At 39.0% G+C, this 15,337-nt stretch overlaps 2 protein-coding genes across 2 annotated transcripts in view; one reads left to right on the forward strand and one right to left on the reverse strand.

Annotated features, from left to right (window-relative positions):
• gas6 (growth arrest-specific 6) overlaps positions 1 to 3,164 on the forward strand; it is a 23,392-nt gene extending 20,228 nt beyond the window's left edge. Inside the window, exon 16 of the mRNA XM_016456871.1 lies at positions 2,355 to 3,164. Coding sequence (XP_016312357.1) covers positions 2,355 to 2,506 — 152 coding nt within the window. The 3' untranslated portion in view covers positions 2,507 to 3,164. The remainder of the gene's footprint in view (positions 1 to 2,354) is intronic.
• Positions 3,165 to 5,456: 2,292 nt separating this feature from the next.
• tmem255b (transmembrane protein 255B) overlaps positions 5,457 to 15,337 on the reverse strand; it is a 25,447-nt gene continuing 15,566 nt past the window's right edge. The window contains exons 4-9 of the mRNA XM_016456831.1: positions 14,329 to 14,418; positions 14,160 to 14,237; positions 12,681 to 12,766; positions 11,958 to 12,117; positions 11,117 to 11,266; positions 5,457 to 6,073 (exon numbers count right to left, since the gene is read on the reverse strand). Of these exons, the coding sequence (XP_016312317.1) occupies positions 5,849 to 6,073; positions 11,117 to 11,266; positions 11,958 to 12,117; positions 12,681 to 12,766; positions 14,160 to 14,237; positions 14,329 to 14,418 (789 nt within the window). The 3' untranslated portion in view covers positions 5,457 to 5,848. The remainder of the gene's footprint in view (positions 6,074 to 11,116; positions 11,267 to 11,957; positions 12,118 to 12,680; positions 12,767 to 14,159; positions 14,238 to 14,328; positions 14,419 to 15,337) is intronic.

The raw sequence follows: 15,337 nt of genomic DNA on the forward strand, positions 1-15,337 counted from the left end.
GTCTCACTTTTAGTCTCATTTCAGTCTTACATTAGTCTCTCTTCAGTCTCATATTAGTCTCACTTTTAGTCTCATATTAGTCTCATTTCATTCTTACATTAGTCTCACTTTTTGTCTCATATTAGTCTCATTTCCGTCTTACATTAGTCTCTCTTCAGTCTCATATAAGTCTCATTTCAGTCTTACATGAGTCTCTCTTCAGTCTCACATTAGTCTCACCTTTAGTCTCATATTAGTCTAATTTCAGTCTTACATTAGTCTCACTTTTAGTCTCATATTAGCCTCACTTTTTAGTCTCGCTTTGTTTCATATTAGTCTCATTTCAGTCTTACATTAGTCTCACTTTTTGTCTCATATTAGTATGACTTTTAGTCTCATATTAGTCTCATTTCAATCTTACATTAGTCTCTCTTCAGTCTCACATTAGTCTCATTTCAGTCTTACATTAGTCTCATATTAGTCTTACTTTTAGTCTCACATTAGTCTCACTTCAGTCTTACATTAGTCTCTTTTATTCTCATATTAGTCTCATTTAAGTCTTACATTAGTCTCACTTCAGTTTACATCAGTCTCTAGTAAGTTCTTTGTCAGTTTTAGTTTTGTTTGTTAGATCTTTACTATTACTATTTATTTACTGTTAGTTTGTCTTGTTGTTTTAGTTTCCTATGATAATCTTGCATCAGAAACGCCAATAAAATTAGAAAAGTGTACAGTGTAACCGCAAGCTAATATGCTAATTTTGCTGTTTAAAACATTTTCTGAAAAATCTGGCAATTTTAATAAACCATATTTTTTTATGATCTGAAACATGCTATGACATATAATGCAATTAACATCAAGCGCACACAAAACATTTGTGTTGGTGTTGATTTAGAGAGGCACGTGAGCTTAAGATGATTTGCATAACATATTTCCCACATGCCAGAAGTTCTCTTTAATCATCTCGTGTTCGAGATCCACCTATGGGAAGGGCATCCGTACCTGACCTCTGCAGAAGCATCCAATTGCACCAAGTCTGGCTAGACAGACAGAAGCACGCAGCCAATGCCAGGTAAGGCCCCACCCCCTTACCTGAGAGCATATAAGGCCTGCACGCGACGCTATTCTCCAATTGTCATTCGCTTCTCGCGATCTCTGCACTTCACAGCTCGGGTTGGATTTATCACTGCTCACTTTTTGTGTCTCTACATTTCAGCCCGTTACGCGATCTCTGCCGCTCTGTAACAGTGACAGCCTGCACGGCAGCTCTGCACCACTGGAGAAGCGCGGGCTTTTATGCACAGGGAACTCCTTTGGGAACGGTGATGTTGCGGAAAGTCGTGACGACAGATGCGTCCCTAACAGGCTGGGGTGCCACCCAGGAGGGCAGAACGGTGAACGGACCTCTTGGGGTGACCGTCCTTCTCTGGTTTACAGAACCTCACTGTGAGTGTATTGGGCAATCGGGGAGCTGTCCATGTCTCTCCCATAGGTGGATCTCGAACACGAGATGATGAAAGAGAACAATAGGTTACTGTCGTAACCCCGGTTATCTGAAACATTGAGTGGAGAGATCCAACAGCTTTGCCCCGCTTGCCGCACGAGAAGCGAATATACTTACTGGAGAATAGCATCGCGTGCAGGCCTTATATGCTCTCAGGTAAGGGGGTGGGGCCTTAACTGGCATTGGCTGCGCGCTTCTGTCTGTGTAGCAAGACTTGGTGCAATTGGATGCTTCTGCAGAGGTCAGGTACGGATGCCCTTCCCATAGGTGGATCTCTCCACTCGATGTTTCAGAGAACCGGGGTTACGACAGTAACCTATTGTTTGAGTATTGCTTTGAAAAAATCGTTTAGGCTTGCCGTTCATTATAAATGTTGTTTATAATGAATGTCTCTATAATTTATGTTTACAGTTAAATACAGTTACATTTAAAGGATTTGTTGTGGAGTGAGAGGAACTAAAATACATGTTTGTAATGTTTGAAATCATTTCTTTGTATTTTCCGGTATTTTACATTATTTCTGAATGTAATAATAAAATATGACAATGTTTTTTGTTTTTCTCTTACCAATGCAAATTTTGACCCAGTGCAACGTATTTTCAGCTCAGCTGTGGCTTATTTTCTGTGAAAGAACTGTAAAATTATCTGCAAATGATCTTAAGATGTGACTGATAGGATTTGAACCTGAAATCACTCTTACTTCACTGTGCAGTTTCTTATAATGTGACCAGCTAACTGGCCAGTGCTTTAGTGTTTTATTTGCTGACCAAAGCTGATTTGTTCAGCCTCTGGTGAATGTGAATTATGGCTCCGAGTGAATCTACAGATGGTTTATATGTCGATCTGTTCCTGATGATGTTTGTTTGTGCAGATGTTTCTGTAGTGTCCACTCCAGTGTCAGCCTTCTACACGGGCTGCATGGACGTGCGGGTCAACGGTCAGCTGCTGGACGTGGACGAGGCCCAACACAAACACAACGACATCCGCTCTCACTCCTGCCCTCTGGTAGATGCACAGCAATAACAGCAGCTGAAACTCCAGCGAAGTGCTTTCCACTGCAGGAGGAGCTTTAATCTGGATCCAGTCAATGGATCCACAAAGGCCTTAGTAAATCCAGATCCCTCGCCACACTCACATCATGCAAATATAGCACAGACCCGTGTATCAATGTATTACTCACATTAGACCAACCAGACACAAGCTACTGAGAGTGTGCTGTAAAATACTGTAACTGTACATATGCCACTGTAAAATGCTTTAGGGGAGGAGGAATAAAAACACCCAGCTACCATTAAAGGCCTTCAGGCCTCAATGTAGGTGCTCAACTTCATCATCGTCATCATCGAGTAGTTTGAGTTGGGAGTTTTTCTAGTCCCTCGTTTGAGTTTGTCTTTTTTAAACTTGTTTTTATTGTTGAAGTTGTTTTGTATTTCGTTCATGTTTGCTCTGTGTGTGAGACTGAAATGCTTGATGAAAACTAATAAAGGCGGATGTTGTTGTTATGATGATGAATTCTGTGTTTGAAGTCCACAGATGTTCAGCGGCTCACAGAAACAAAACCAACCTGATGAGTATTACTTTACACTGATATTTTGAGCTGCAAAGGCCAGAAGCGCACGATGCTAGTGCAAAAACACTTAAATCACTAAAACATTAAGGCAAGACACTACAAGCAAAACCAGTTGTTGTTTGTTGTTGTCTAGTTTGCATCCATAACACGCCTTCTTTCAGACCATACAAAGTGTTTATTGCACTTTATCTATTAGTGTCTGTAGATTTCAACTCCATTCCATATCATCTCACACCAAACTTCAGTTTTATTCCAATCTATATTCTAAAGTCTTTTATTGAGGCATTTATATATCATTCACACTCATTTTGATTTATAAAAACGGTGAAAATGTATTTGTTTTCTGTCTGTTGACAGTATTTTCTGATTTATGGAGCAATAAAAAGAGAAAACCAAAATCCCCTCTGGAAAAAAACCTTTAATATGTCAACCAAATCAAAGAGTTTTGATCCTGGCTTTATCCAATGTTTAGATTTCTGTTCTGGTAATGTATGCAAATTAATGTACATTTAATTAGATGATGCCTCATTTGAATATTTAAAAAGAACACTTTACAAACACCAGTTCTTTTTCTCATTTATAGTTTTGCAGTTTAAAGGAAACATTCTATTTTGTGAAAATACTGAATTTTGTCTAAGGTTAAAATAATGAAATAGCAAATTTGTTAGGTAAAAAGTGGTGGTCTTGTGCAGTAAACACTTGGACAATGTAAATTACTGAAATCTGGGGGGCAATTGTTCATTGAATTTTCACATTGTGTTTTCAAGTTTATGCATTTCAGAAGTGCATGACAAAGCAAACTCCAGTGCCATTAAATAATGGACTTATTCTGAAGAGTTCAAACGAATAGTTCATGATTAAGCTGCTATGCTTTTAAGGCTTTTTTTGTTTTTTAAAGCGTTTAATTTATTATAGTTACTTACAGAAATGTTCAAAAGATGAAAGGGTTAAGAACGTATTTTTCTTGATTATAAAACAAGCTTTGATATACTATATTATTGCCTTGTCTAATACAATATATTTCAAACTTTAAACTGGTACATTTTAACCATATATTCGTCTATTTACTCTTTTTAAGCAGCAAGCACTTCATTTTTCAATGTAAAATGTGAGAGTTACATATGACTAACAGGAGAATTTGCATGGTATATCATGAAAGTAAAATCTGGCAATAGTCATATACATGTAGTTAGTGTTATGCTGCCATATGTTTAGTATTTGAAACTACACAAATAAATTAATTAATAATCATTCTTATGAAGATTTAAGACAAGCTGACGGTTATCAACTTATACATTTATGATTTTTAATAACATTCATCAAGAATTAGAATTCTAAAGTTTTGCTTTAAGAAATGTCACTCTTAAAAATAAATGTGCCAAAAGATGGTTTTCACAGTGATGCAAAAAAAAAAAATCCTAACTTAAATATTTTTTTGTTTTTCAAGACGAATGTAGCAGTTAGGAAGTTTTTTATTAATAAAGTTTTGTGAATCTAACCACTGGATCATGTGCGTTGTTGTATTACATAAGAACTGAATTTGTAGTTAGGTAGTAGAGCTTCTGTTATTAAACCATATGTGACCCTGGAGCACAAAACCTGTCGCTGGGGTATATTTGTAGCAATAGCCAAAAATACATTGTATGGGTCAAAATTATTGATTTTACTTTTATGCCAAAAATCATTAGGATATTAAGTAAAGATCATGTTCCATGAAGATGTTTTGTAAATTTCCTACAGTAAATATATTAAAACTTAATTTTTGATTAGTAATATGCATTGCTAAGAACTTAATTTGGACAACTTTAAAGGTGATTTTCTCAATATTTAGATTGTTTTGCACCCTCAGATTCCAGATTTTCAAATAGTTGTATCTCGGCCAAATATTGTCCTATCCTAACAAACCATACATCAATGGAAAGCTTATTTATCAGCTTTTATATGATGTATAGATCTCAACTTCAAAAAATTGACCCTTATGACTGGTTTTGTGGTCCAGGCTCACATATGTGTTATTCAGGAATCTAATATAAACATGCCAACACTTTCTCAGCAGGATTCTCCACAGATTGATCCTTCATCGTGACAATAGCTGATCTGACAGCAAAAGACTAAAGCATATAATCCATGTGCATGAAATGGAGCTCGAGTTTTTGTAATCGTTGTAATCGAGTGTTTCAGCCTGATATGATTCAATAAATCAAATTATGACGATCCCACTGAAGGAAGAGGATGTTAAAAGCTAAAATTCAGAGGTTTTGGAAACTACCAGAGAACAACATTGATCACATTTGCTACGAGAATAATTCACAATTACAGAGACTCTATCTGGGGTCATTAGCAGCAGCGCCAGCCAGCAGCAGAGGTCACAGGGGTCAGGCGCATATGTGTTATTCAGGAATCTAATATAAACATGCCAACACTTTCTCAGCAGGATTCTCCACAGATTGATCCTTCATCGTGACAATAGCTGATCTGACAGCAAAAGACTAAAGCATATAATCCATGTGCATGAAATGGAGCTCGAGTTTTTGTAATCGTTGTAATCGAGTGTTTCAGCCTGATATGATTCAATAAATCAAATTATGACGATCCCACTGAAGGAAGAGGATGTTAAAAGCTAAAATTCAGAGGTTTTGGAAACTACCAGAGAACAACATTGATCACATTTGCTACGAGAATAATTCACAATTACAGAGACTCTATCTGGGGTCATTAGCAGCAGCGCCAGCCAGCAGCAGAGGTCACAGGGGTCAGGCGCCCATCAGAGGTCAGTGTTCTTGATTCAAATGTTTTCAACAGGCGTAGGGTGGAGGCTTCTCGAAGGGCCCTAATGAGTGAGCATAGAGTGAGGGAGCGTTTGGAGTCAGCATGTAGCCGCTGCTGTCCTGAGAGGAGGATTGAGTCGAAACGGCTGAGTTCGTCCCGCTCTGAGCAGCCACTTGAGTCTCGTCAGGCGTGGAGGTCGAGACCTCAAGAATGGACTGACCTGTGGCCGGAGCTGGATAACCATTCAGATGCTGCAGGACGAGGACAAAGAAAAAAAAGAACATCAGAAATGATTAGATTAAAGCATTAGATGAATGCTTTACTATGACAAAAGTAACTTTGAACCACAGTCTGACTTTTCCAGGTTTTAAGTGCTATAATCAGGTCCCTGGTGCATCTACCAACCAAGGAAACATGAAAAAGATTAACCCAGTAACTTTGTTTTGGTAAGCCTTTTTCTACAAGCGTCTGAGAAAACGAGTGCGTCTGATTTCGCTCCCTTGGTGACGTGGCAAAGGGATCTCATTATAATATTACTGCCCCTTAATCTGTAAGTTTCCACCAAGCGGCAACCTCCCGCTCTCTCGTGAAGCCAACACGAAAGTGACTAAAACTGCAATTCATCGAATGGCCGCTAGAGGCTGGCTCCAAAAGGGAGTCAGTCCCATAGACTCCCCATGTTAAAATGCCCAACTTTACAGCAGGAAAAAACATGTTTACAGCCTAGTACAAAAAGTGGTTTTGGTCTATATAATTTTGCCCTTCATGACAACTGTGAGGGGGGTGATTTTTTTTTATAACTCATCCGTTTAAATTATATTAAGCCTTAAAGTTCTGCATAATTAAGGGCGTGGCCAATTGAGTGACAGGTGGATTACCGCTGCTAATTGAGCGACAGGTGGATTACCGCTGCTAATTGAGTGACAGGTTGATTACCGCTGCTGTCACCGGTGTCGAGCTAGGTGGGCGTGGTTTCAGCAACCAGCTCCCGCCTCTTTGCCCATTTTCGATTAAGCCCAATTTATACTTCTGCGTCGAACCTACGCCGTAGCCTATGCATAGACGCACACCCTATGCCATAGCCTGACGTGCACCTCTCCAAAAATCTAACAGTGCGTCAATTCTAGGTGGACCGCAAGCGCTGTGATTGGTCTGCTAGAACCCCTCCCTCCGTATGCACTTGAGTTTTGTGTGTTTATGTGCACTTTAATATATTTTAATGTTACACCTTCTTATATAAAACAAAACAAAGCAAAGAACAAGTGTCATCATTTATTATACTACATAGCATCAGTAGTTGTCCGCGACAAACAATGTTGATCTGCCTTGGTACAAGTCCTTGTGGAGATTGAAAGTATGCCATCTTCTCCTGTTCCGTTGTTGTCTCCTTTTTGTAGTTTTAAATAATGATATAATGATTTGATATTTATTTGCCGCCATCATGGCTATAATGCTTCTCCGACGAGCCGCTTCTTCTTCGGCTTTTGTCGTGGTACTGCGGGTTACACCAGCAACATGCCCGTGGACACTGCTGACTAGCGGTTTGCATGTGCATGTTTTTATACAGTCTATGGTTTCCACTCACGGCGCCGTTATTGTGTTTTCGCAAGCGACAACGGTGTACAAGCTCTAATGCCATGGCGAAAGTTTGAGCAAAACACGCTAACTGTTCTGCCTTTGTTTGCACAGAACACTATTTAGATCTATGCGCAGCGCTTCGAGTGTAGAGCCTGGTTTATACTCTCCGCGTCAGGAGCGCGAAGCTGCATGCAGCAAAAATTACGCGAATATTAAGGAAACGTTGGATGGGTTTCATGCTAAAGTAAAGTAAAAGACCGCTTCTCAAACCAAAGGTGAACATGTTGGTATTCTTGTGGGACAAAAAAATGCAAGCACTGTCACCGACAGCTAATATGTCTCCTTTAACAGAAAAAAAATCGACCAATATTTAAATCTCTTCATAGAACAAAACCAACCTACATTTTAATCTCTTAATAGAACAAAACTGACTGCCATTTAAATTAATTAATAGAACAAAGCCAAATGATATTTAAATCTCTTATTAGAACAGAATTGACTGATATTACTGGAACAAAACTGACTGACATTTAAATCTCATACTAGAACAAGAATGACCAATATTTAAATCTCTTAATAGTAAGAGATTTAAACATTGGTCAGTTTTGTTCTATTAAGAGATTTAAATATTGGTCGGTTTTGTTTTAGTAAGAGATTTAAACATTGGTCAGTTTTGTTCTAAAACAAAACCGACCAATATTTAAATCTCTTAATAGAACAAAGCGATTAGTCAGTAGAGATTCGTGTGCTTTAGGCTTTTGGTGTGCTAATTGTAAAGGCGTGCACAGCGACCGGTATTTAAACTGCTTGGCCACTCTCCAAACTCACCAGAAGCGATTAGTCAGTAGAGACAGTGGTAGCACTTAAGTGTTTGCTTAATAGCTTGTTTCTGTTATTTAGATTAATATTTGCTGCTAGGAATGATTAATTAATTTAATGTTTATTTCCATTTTTCTACTTTCATTGCAATTTGTATTTTTATTGGACTTATTTGTAAATTAGAATATTAGCCGTTGGCTAAGAAGAAACTTTTTTTTATTTGTATTGCTCCTTATTGCACTTAAGTGGCGAACTGTTCCACAGTAGTTTCAATTTGAGCCATTCGCATGCTATAGGCTTTTGGTGTGCTAATTGTAAAAGGCGCCCACAGCTGTTTTCACTCAAGTCGATAAGCTGTGTATTTATTTGTTATCTGTGTGCCGGCACAGAAGCATTCAACCCTTGTGTTCAGCCTCCTCATGTGAAGACTGACTCTAGTAAAGATCTGCGACTCTACCTGCGTGACTCCACTGAGCAAGTACACCGACAAGGCACTTAAGTAACTTTTCTTTATTTTCTTGACTGAGACCTGGATTCATCCAGAAGACACAGCAGCCCAACTTCTCTTTATCTCACACTCACCGTCAGGTTGGAAGGGGTGGGGGTACTGGTCTCATCATTTCTAACAACTGGAAATACTCAACCCACTCCTCTCTATGCAATAACAATTCCTTTGAATTTCATGATATTACACTAACAACTTCTGTAAAACCCCATATTGTAGTCATTTATCGCACTCCAAGTCCATTGGGCACCTTGATAGAGAAACTGGATGTGCTGCTGTCCTCATTCCCTGAGGATGCAGCCCACTTGTAGTCTTTGGTGACTTAAACATTCATCTGGAGAAGCCTTGCGCTACAGACTCCCACTCCCTCTTAGCCTCATTCAGTCTCCAATGGCTTACCACCACAGATACTCACAAATCAGGCAACCAGCTTGACCTAATTTACACATGTAGCTGTTTCAAAGATAATGTTTTGGTAAAACATTTTCTGCACATTTCTGACCATTTCTTTATTACATTTAATCTACATCTTACTACATGTGATGAATCAGCCCCTCTGCCAGTTGCATTTAGGGGAAAACTGCACTCCCTTTCACCCTCCCATCTTTACTCTGTTGTGACATCATCTCTTCCCTAACCCACCCATTTCTCATCTCTGGAAGTGAACACTGAAAAGGCCACTTTATGCTCCACTATAACTTCTTGTCTAGACAATTCTGTACTCTCTCCTCCAGGCCTGCGCGCACTACCCCTTCTAACCCCTGGCTATCTGATGTTCTTCGTGAACAACGGACCAAACTCGGGGCAGCAGAGAGAAAATAGCGCAAATCAAAAGATCCATCTGACCTGAGTATGTATCAGCCTCTGCTTTTATAGTTTTCTGCAGAAGTCCATACTTTTCATAGTTCATATTTCCACAACAAGATCAACAGTGCTTCAAAAACCTTATCAAAACATTCAACTCGCTCCTTTGTCCCCCTCCACCACCCCCTGCCACCTCTTTAACAGTGGAAGATTTTGCTAATTTCTTCACAGAAAAAAATCTAAACCATCAGCATTCAGTTCAGCTCCAAACACACAGGAACTCAAACCAACCACATCCACTGCTAAAAATCTCCCCTACACTTTTACCAGCACTCACACATATCATCAACATCAATCTCTTCTCACAGGCATTTTCAGGACCGCATTCAAGCAGGCTCGGGTAACACCACTGGCTAAAAAACCCACGCTAAACACCTCACATGTTAATGGTTACAGACCTGTCTCTCTCCTTCCATTTATAGCAAAAACACTTTTTTGAGTTGTTTTTAACCAGTTATCATCTTTTCTTTCACAGAATAACCAGCGGTACGTTAACCAATCAGCTTCTTGTCTTCCCTGCCACTTCGACTCTACAGCACGATTTCACCATCCAGCTAGGTTCATCCACAATTACCCCATGAAGCTCGGTCAGAAATCTTGACATGCTCTTTAAATGAGCAGCTGACCTTCAAAGACCACATTGCAAAAACCGCTCAATCATGCAGGTTTGCACTGCACAACATCAGGAAGATCAGGCCCTTCCTAATGGAGCATGATGCACAACTTGTCCAGGCGCTTGTCATTTCTAGGCTGGACTTCCATCATGTGCAATCTTCAAATGATTCAGAATGCAGCAGCACGACTGGTCTTCAACAAACCCAAAAGGACCCACGTCACACCTCTCTTTATTACCCTAAACTGGCTTCTGGTTGCGGCTTGCATCAAGTTCAAGGCATTGATGCTTGCGTATAGAATAGCCACTGGCTCAGCACCCTCCTACTTCCACTCACTCTTACGAGTCTACATCCCCTCCAGAAGCCTGAGATCTGTAATTGAGAAATGCCTCGTGGTACCATGACAAAGAGGCACAAAATCACTTTCCAGAACATTTTCATTCACAGTTCCTTAGTGGAATGATCTTACCACCCCCATTTGGAACGTAGAATCCCTGGCAATATTCAAGAGACAGCTGAAAACTCACCTCTTCCATCAACATTTAACCACATCCTAAAAAAACAAGCCTATGCTTTCACTTCTTCTTAATCCTTCCCTGTTCTAGCTTATACTATTCTAAATAATGTCTGAAACTTTGTATTACGAGCACTTCCTGTGTTTATTTGCCTCATTTTTGATGAATCGCATGTTGTTTTACACATTTGTAAGTTGCTTTGGATAAAAGCATTTGCTAAATTAATAAATGGATATGTAAATGTAAAACAGACTGACATTTAAATCTCTCACTAGAACAAAACCAAACAAAATCACGTAGTAGAACAATATTTTCTGTAATAATTCAGTCATGTTGGTGTCCTGATCATCTGACTGTCAGTACAGTCCTGAGAGAGGTTAGTTGGTTAACGGTCCTCACCTGTGTGGGTAGTGGGTAGTTTGGGTAGGCAGGTAGAGTTTGTCCGGAGGGGCAGAAACCGGTGTAGGTGATCAGGTGTTGGGTGGGGTTGTACAGGATGTGAGGGGGTGGAGCCGGACTGGGTGTCATGTGACTGTGAACCGTGGGAGCCTACACACACACACACACACACATACATGAACTACAGACTCATTAAAATACATGAATGTGGAAGCTTTGATGCTGACAGTAGAATCACTGTTATGTGAGAGCTGATATTTGAAATTATAAATCTAAATAGCTGTCGGGATTTTTTATATATTTTTTAAATAAAAAAATAAATCAGTTAAATAAGCCATCAAAACATTATGCTGTCCAATAAAAAGTGATGAATTAATGTTTAGTACTTTTGTAACCTGAAAGAAAAAAAGTAAATACTGTTTAAATTAAAACTAAACTGATAATAAAATAATAATGAATAAATTATAAATTATTTAATAATAAACAAAATAAGATTTGATCACCTGATTTCAATATCAGACTGATCAGAATCAAATAAAATAGATTTTGGTGATTGCAGTGTCACTACCGAGAGACTGTGCTTCTCTATAACTAAACCCTAAATGAGTTTGTAACCAAAATTGAATGCAGCTGAAATATGCAAAACAAACTTGCCAACAACTAAAACTGCAATGCAATGTTGAGGTTAAAAATAACTTTTAAGTAAAAAAACAAAAAAACAAACAAACGAGCGAGTCTGATGGCTTCGGCATCTTCAATTACTCCAACTGTCATGTAGTTCAATCTAAAAACAATGAGCAAACGCTCTAGTTTCATTTGTGTCTGATGAATCCAGACTCACCAAGTCTTTGAAGGCTCCCAGTATGGCGGCGGTGATGATGCCGAGAAACACACCGAGCACATTGAGCGCCACACAGGCCCACAGCAGACGATACAGATTCACCACATCCCAGCAGCTTCTGACGCCCGTAAACTCATAGTACTGCACATGATAGTCCACCCTAACACACACACATACACACACAGACAGAGTCATGCAGCAAAACGCTGAATAACACATAGTTCAGCTGTAAATGCTCATTGATTGCTGCGTGTGCAAAACAAACTTGAAAACAACTAAAACTGCAATGTAATGTTGAGGTTAAAAATAACTTTTAAGTAAAAAAACAAAAAAACAAACAAACGAGCGAGTCTGATGGCTTCAGCATCTTCAATTACTCCAACTGTCATGTAGTTCAATCTAAAAACAATGAGCAAACGCTCTAGTTTCATTTGTGTCTGATGAATCCAGACTCACCAAGTCTTTGAAGGCTCCCAGTATGGCGGCGGTGATGATGCCGAGAAACACACCGAGCACATTGAGCGCCACACAGGCCCACAGCAGACGATACAGATTCACCACATCCCAGCAGCTTCTGACGCCCGTAAACTCATAGTACTGCACATGATAGTCCACCCTAACACACACACACACACACACACACACAGACAGAGTCATGCAGCAAAACGCTGAATAACACATAGTTCAGCTGTAAATGCTCATTGATTGCTGCGTGTGCTTCACCTGTCACAGTGGAATAAGTCACAGCAGTAGCAGGTGTTGCTCTTCACCTTGAGTTTACACTGACTACCGTAGGAATTACAGTGAACCTGACCGCAGTAAATAAACACAGTCAAATACAGTTAAATGAACTACAAATATAGCACATGAACTACATTATGAACTATGAATATTGTGACTTTTATGACAGGCCGACTGAGATGTTCCTGATGTGGGAGTTGCTTTCACTCTTAAAAATAAAGCTTCCAAAAGAGGATTTTCAGTGTCATGCTATAGAAGAAAAAAAAAACAGGTTTGATTCCTCAAAGGCCCTTTCAGTGAACACTTCTTAACCCTCATGTTGTGTTCCGGTCATTTGAATCCAGAGAGGATTTTCTTTTTTTAGAATCACAAGTAAATTTGATCTCATTGGACTAAAACTTACTGACTTTGCTCACACAGGATATAACTTAACAAAATTTCGATATTTTGTCTGATCTGAGCTGATTCACCTCAGTTTTTAACTGAATATTGCCAAAATTATCAGTAAAGAATTTTTTTTTACTCAGAAACTGAATATTGCCACAATTATTCACAAATAATGTTTTTTTTTCACTCAAAAAGTGGAATATTGCCAAAATTATCCACAAATAACACTTTTTTTACTCAAAAACTGAGGTGCATGAGCTCAGATCACTGTCTATGCTTACAATCGACACTTTCAATCTGTTTCAATCGGAATGAAATCATTCTGATTTATGAATCCGAGTGTAGTGTTTACATAAACGCTAAATAAAATGATTGGCTGCACGTTTTTGTGTCACAAGCTTCAATATCAGATTTGATCTTTTGACATGCACACACTGCACACATTTACAGAGATTCCCCGTTTACACATACTACTCACCTTCCATTGCTTCTTTTTTGTTTTTGTTTTAAAGAGCAGACTTAATATTTAAATATTTCGGGTTCTAATTAGGAGATGATGAGCATGTAAAGCTTTGTTCCGTGCTGCTTTTATTTATCAAGCGGTAAAATCGCCCATTCCCGTGGCCAAAACAAGCCGTCTGTGGATTACATTTTAATATTGTAAAGAACAATATAAAGAACCTTTAGTCCAATTGAAAAATGTATTGGAATTTAAATGTTCTTCAAGGAATCATCAATGTCAATAAAGAACCTTTATTTTTATGAGTGTTGGATAAAAGTGTCTGCAAAATGAATAAATGGAAATTAAAAAATAACTGTATGCAGCAACTATACTGAATTTTAGAAATATGTTCAAATTTTACAAATATGTTGAATTTGACAGCTTTATGTTTCTGAGAGTGTTTCTGATGGTCAGATCAAACTGAAGTCATGTTCATTCTGACCAGCAGAGGGAAGCAGAGCACATGATCATTCAGTGAGTCCACCTGATTGTTAATCTACTAATCCTAACCCAACCCATAATCATCAGTATGTGGTTTATATTCCTTTAGGATGATCTTCAGATGAACTCACCTCAGTGTAGTAGTTGTCATAGCCGTAAGAAGTGCTTGAGTAAAACTCACAGCGGCCCTCCATCAGTGGCCTTCTGTCCTACACACAAAGAGAGACAGTGTGAAAGACAGTATCAACCCTGAGATGAGTTAAGTTTCATGAGCAGCATGTAAGCACTCAAGATACTCACAATGAACTCAGCGGCGATGATTCCATCGATGATGGCGCAGAGGAAACACGACACGACACCCAGACTGATGAAGATGATGGACGCCACCAACTAACCGACACAAACACTGTGTTAATCACCACTGTATGAAGGACACACGCATGAGGATGCTGATTCAGCATCATTATATTACTGGATTAATCATATCTCGACCCCAAAATCAAACAAAAAATATGAGAAAAAAAAACATTTTCATACTTTATCAATAAAACTTATTTTAGTATAATTGTACAAACATCCACCTTCAGCTCGTGCTTCACATATCTTTTTCACATGCCACAACCATCACCATGTAGCCCAAGACTGGTTGCCCACTGAAGCTAAGCAGGGTTGAGCCTGGTCAGTACCTGGATGGGAGACCTCCTGGGAAAACTAGGTTGCTGCTGGAAGAGGTGTTAGTGAGGCCAGCAGGGGGTGCTCACCCTGTGGTCTGTGCGGGTCCTAATGCCCCAGCCCAGTATATTGATGGGGACACTATACTGTAAAAAGTACCGTCCTTTGGATGAGACATTAAACCGAGGTCCTGACTCTCTGTGGTCATTTAAAAACCCCATAGCACTTCTCATAAAGAGTAGGGGGGTGTCCTGGCCAAATTCCCTCCACTGGCCTTTGTCAATCATGGTCTCCTAATAATCGGCAAGGCAAGTTTATTTATATAGCACATTTTGTACACAATGGTAATTCAAAGTGCTTTAGATAAAAGAAAGTAAAATAATCACAAAAATAAAACAAGGAATTTAAAAACTTTGAAAATGATTTAAAAAGTGATTTAAAATGAATTTAAAGGGGTCATATGATGTTGCTAAGTGGGAGCATATACAGGCTAAACAAACGCGGTGCAAGAATTGAGCCTTGTGGGACTCTGCAAGTCATGGATGTCCACTTAGACTTACAGTATGCTCTCCTATACTCACATAATAACCTCTCCCTTCTAAGTATGACCTGAACCATTTGAGTACCATCCCAGAAA

Source organism: Sinocyclocheilus anshuiensis, unplaced genomic scaffold (assembly GCF_001515605.1).
Source record: "Sinocyclocheilus anshuiensis isolate Anshui unplaced genomic scaffold, SAMN03320099.WGS_v1.1 scaffold856, whole genome shotgun sequence".
Lineage (NCBI taxonomy): Eukaryota > Metazoa > Chordata > Actinopteri > Cypriniformes > Cyprinidae > Sinocyclocheilus > Sinocyclocheilus anshuiensis.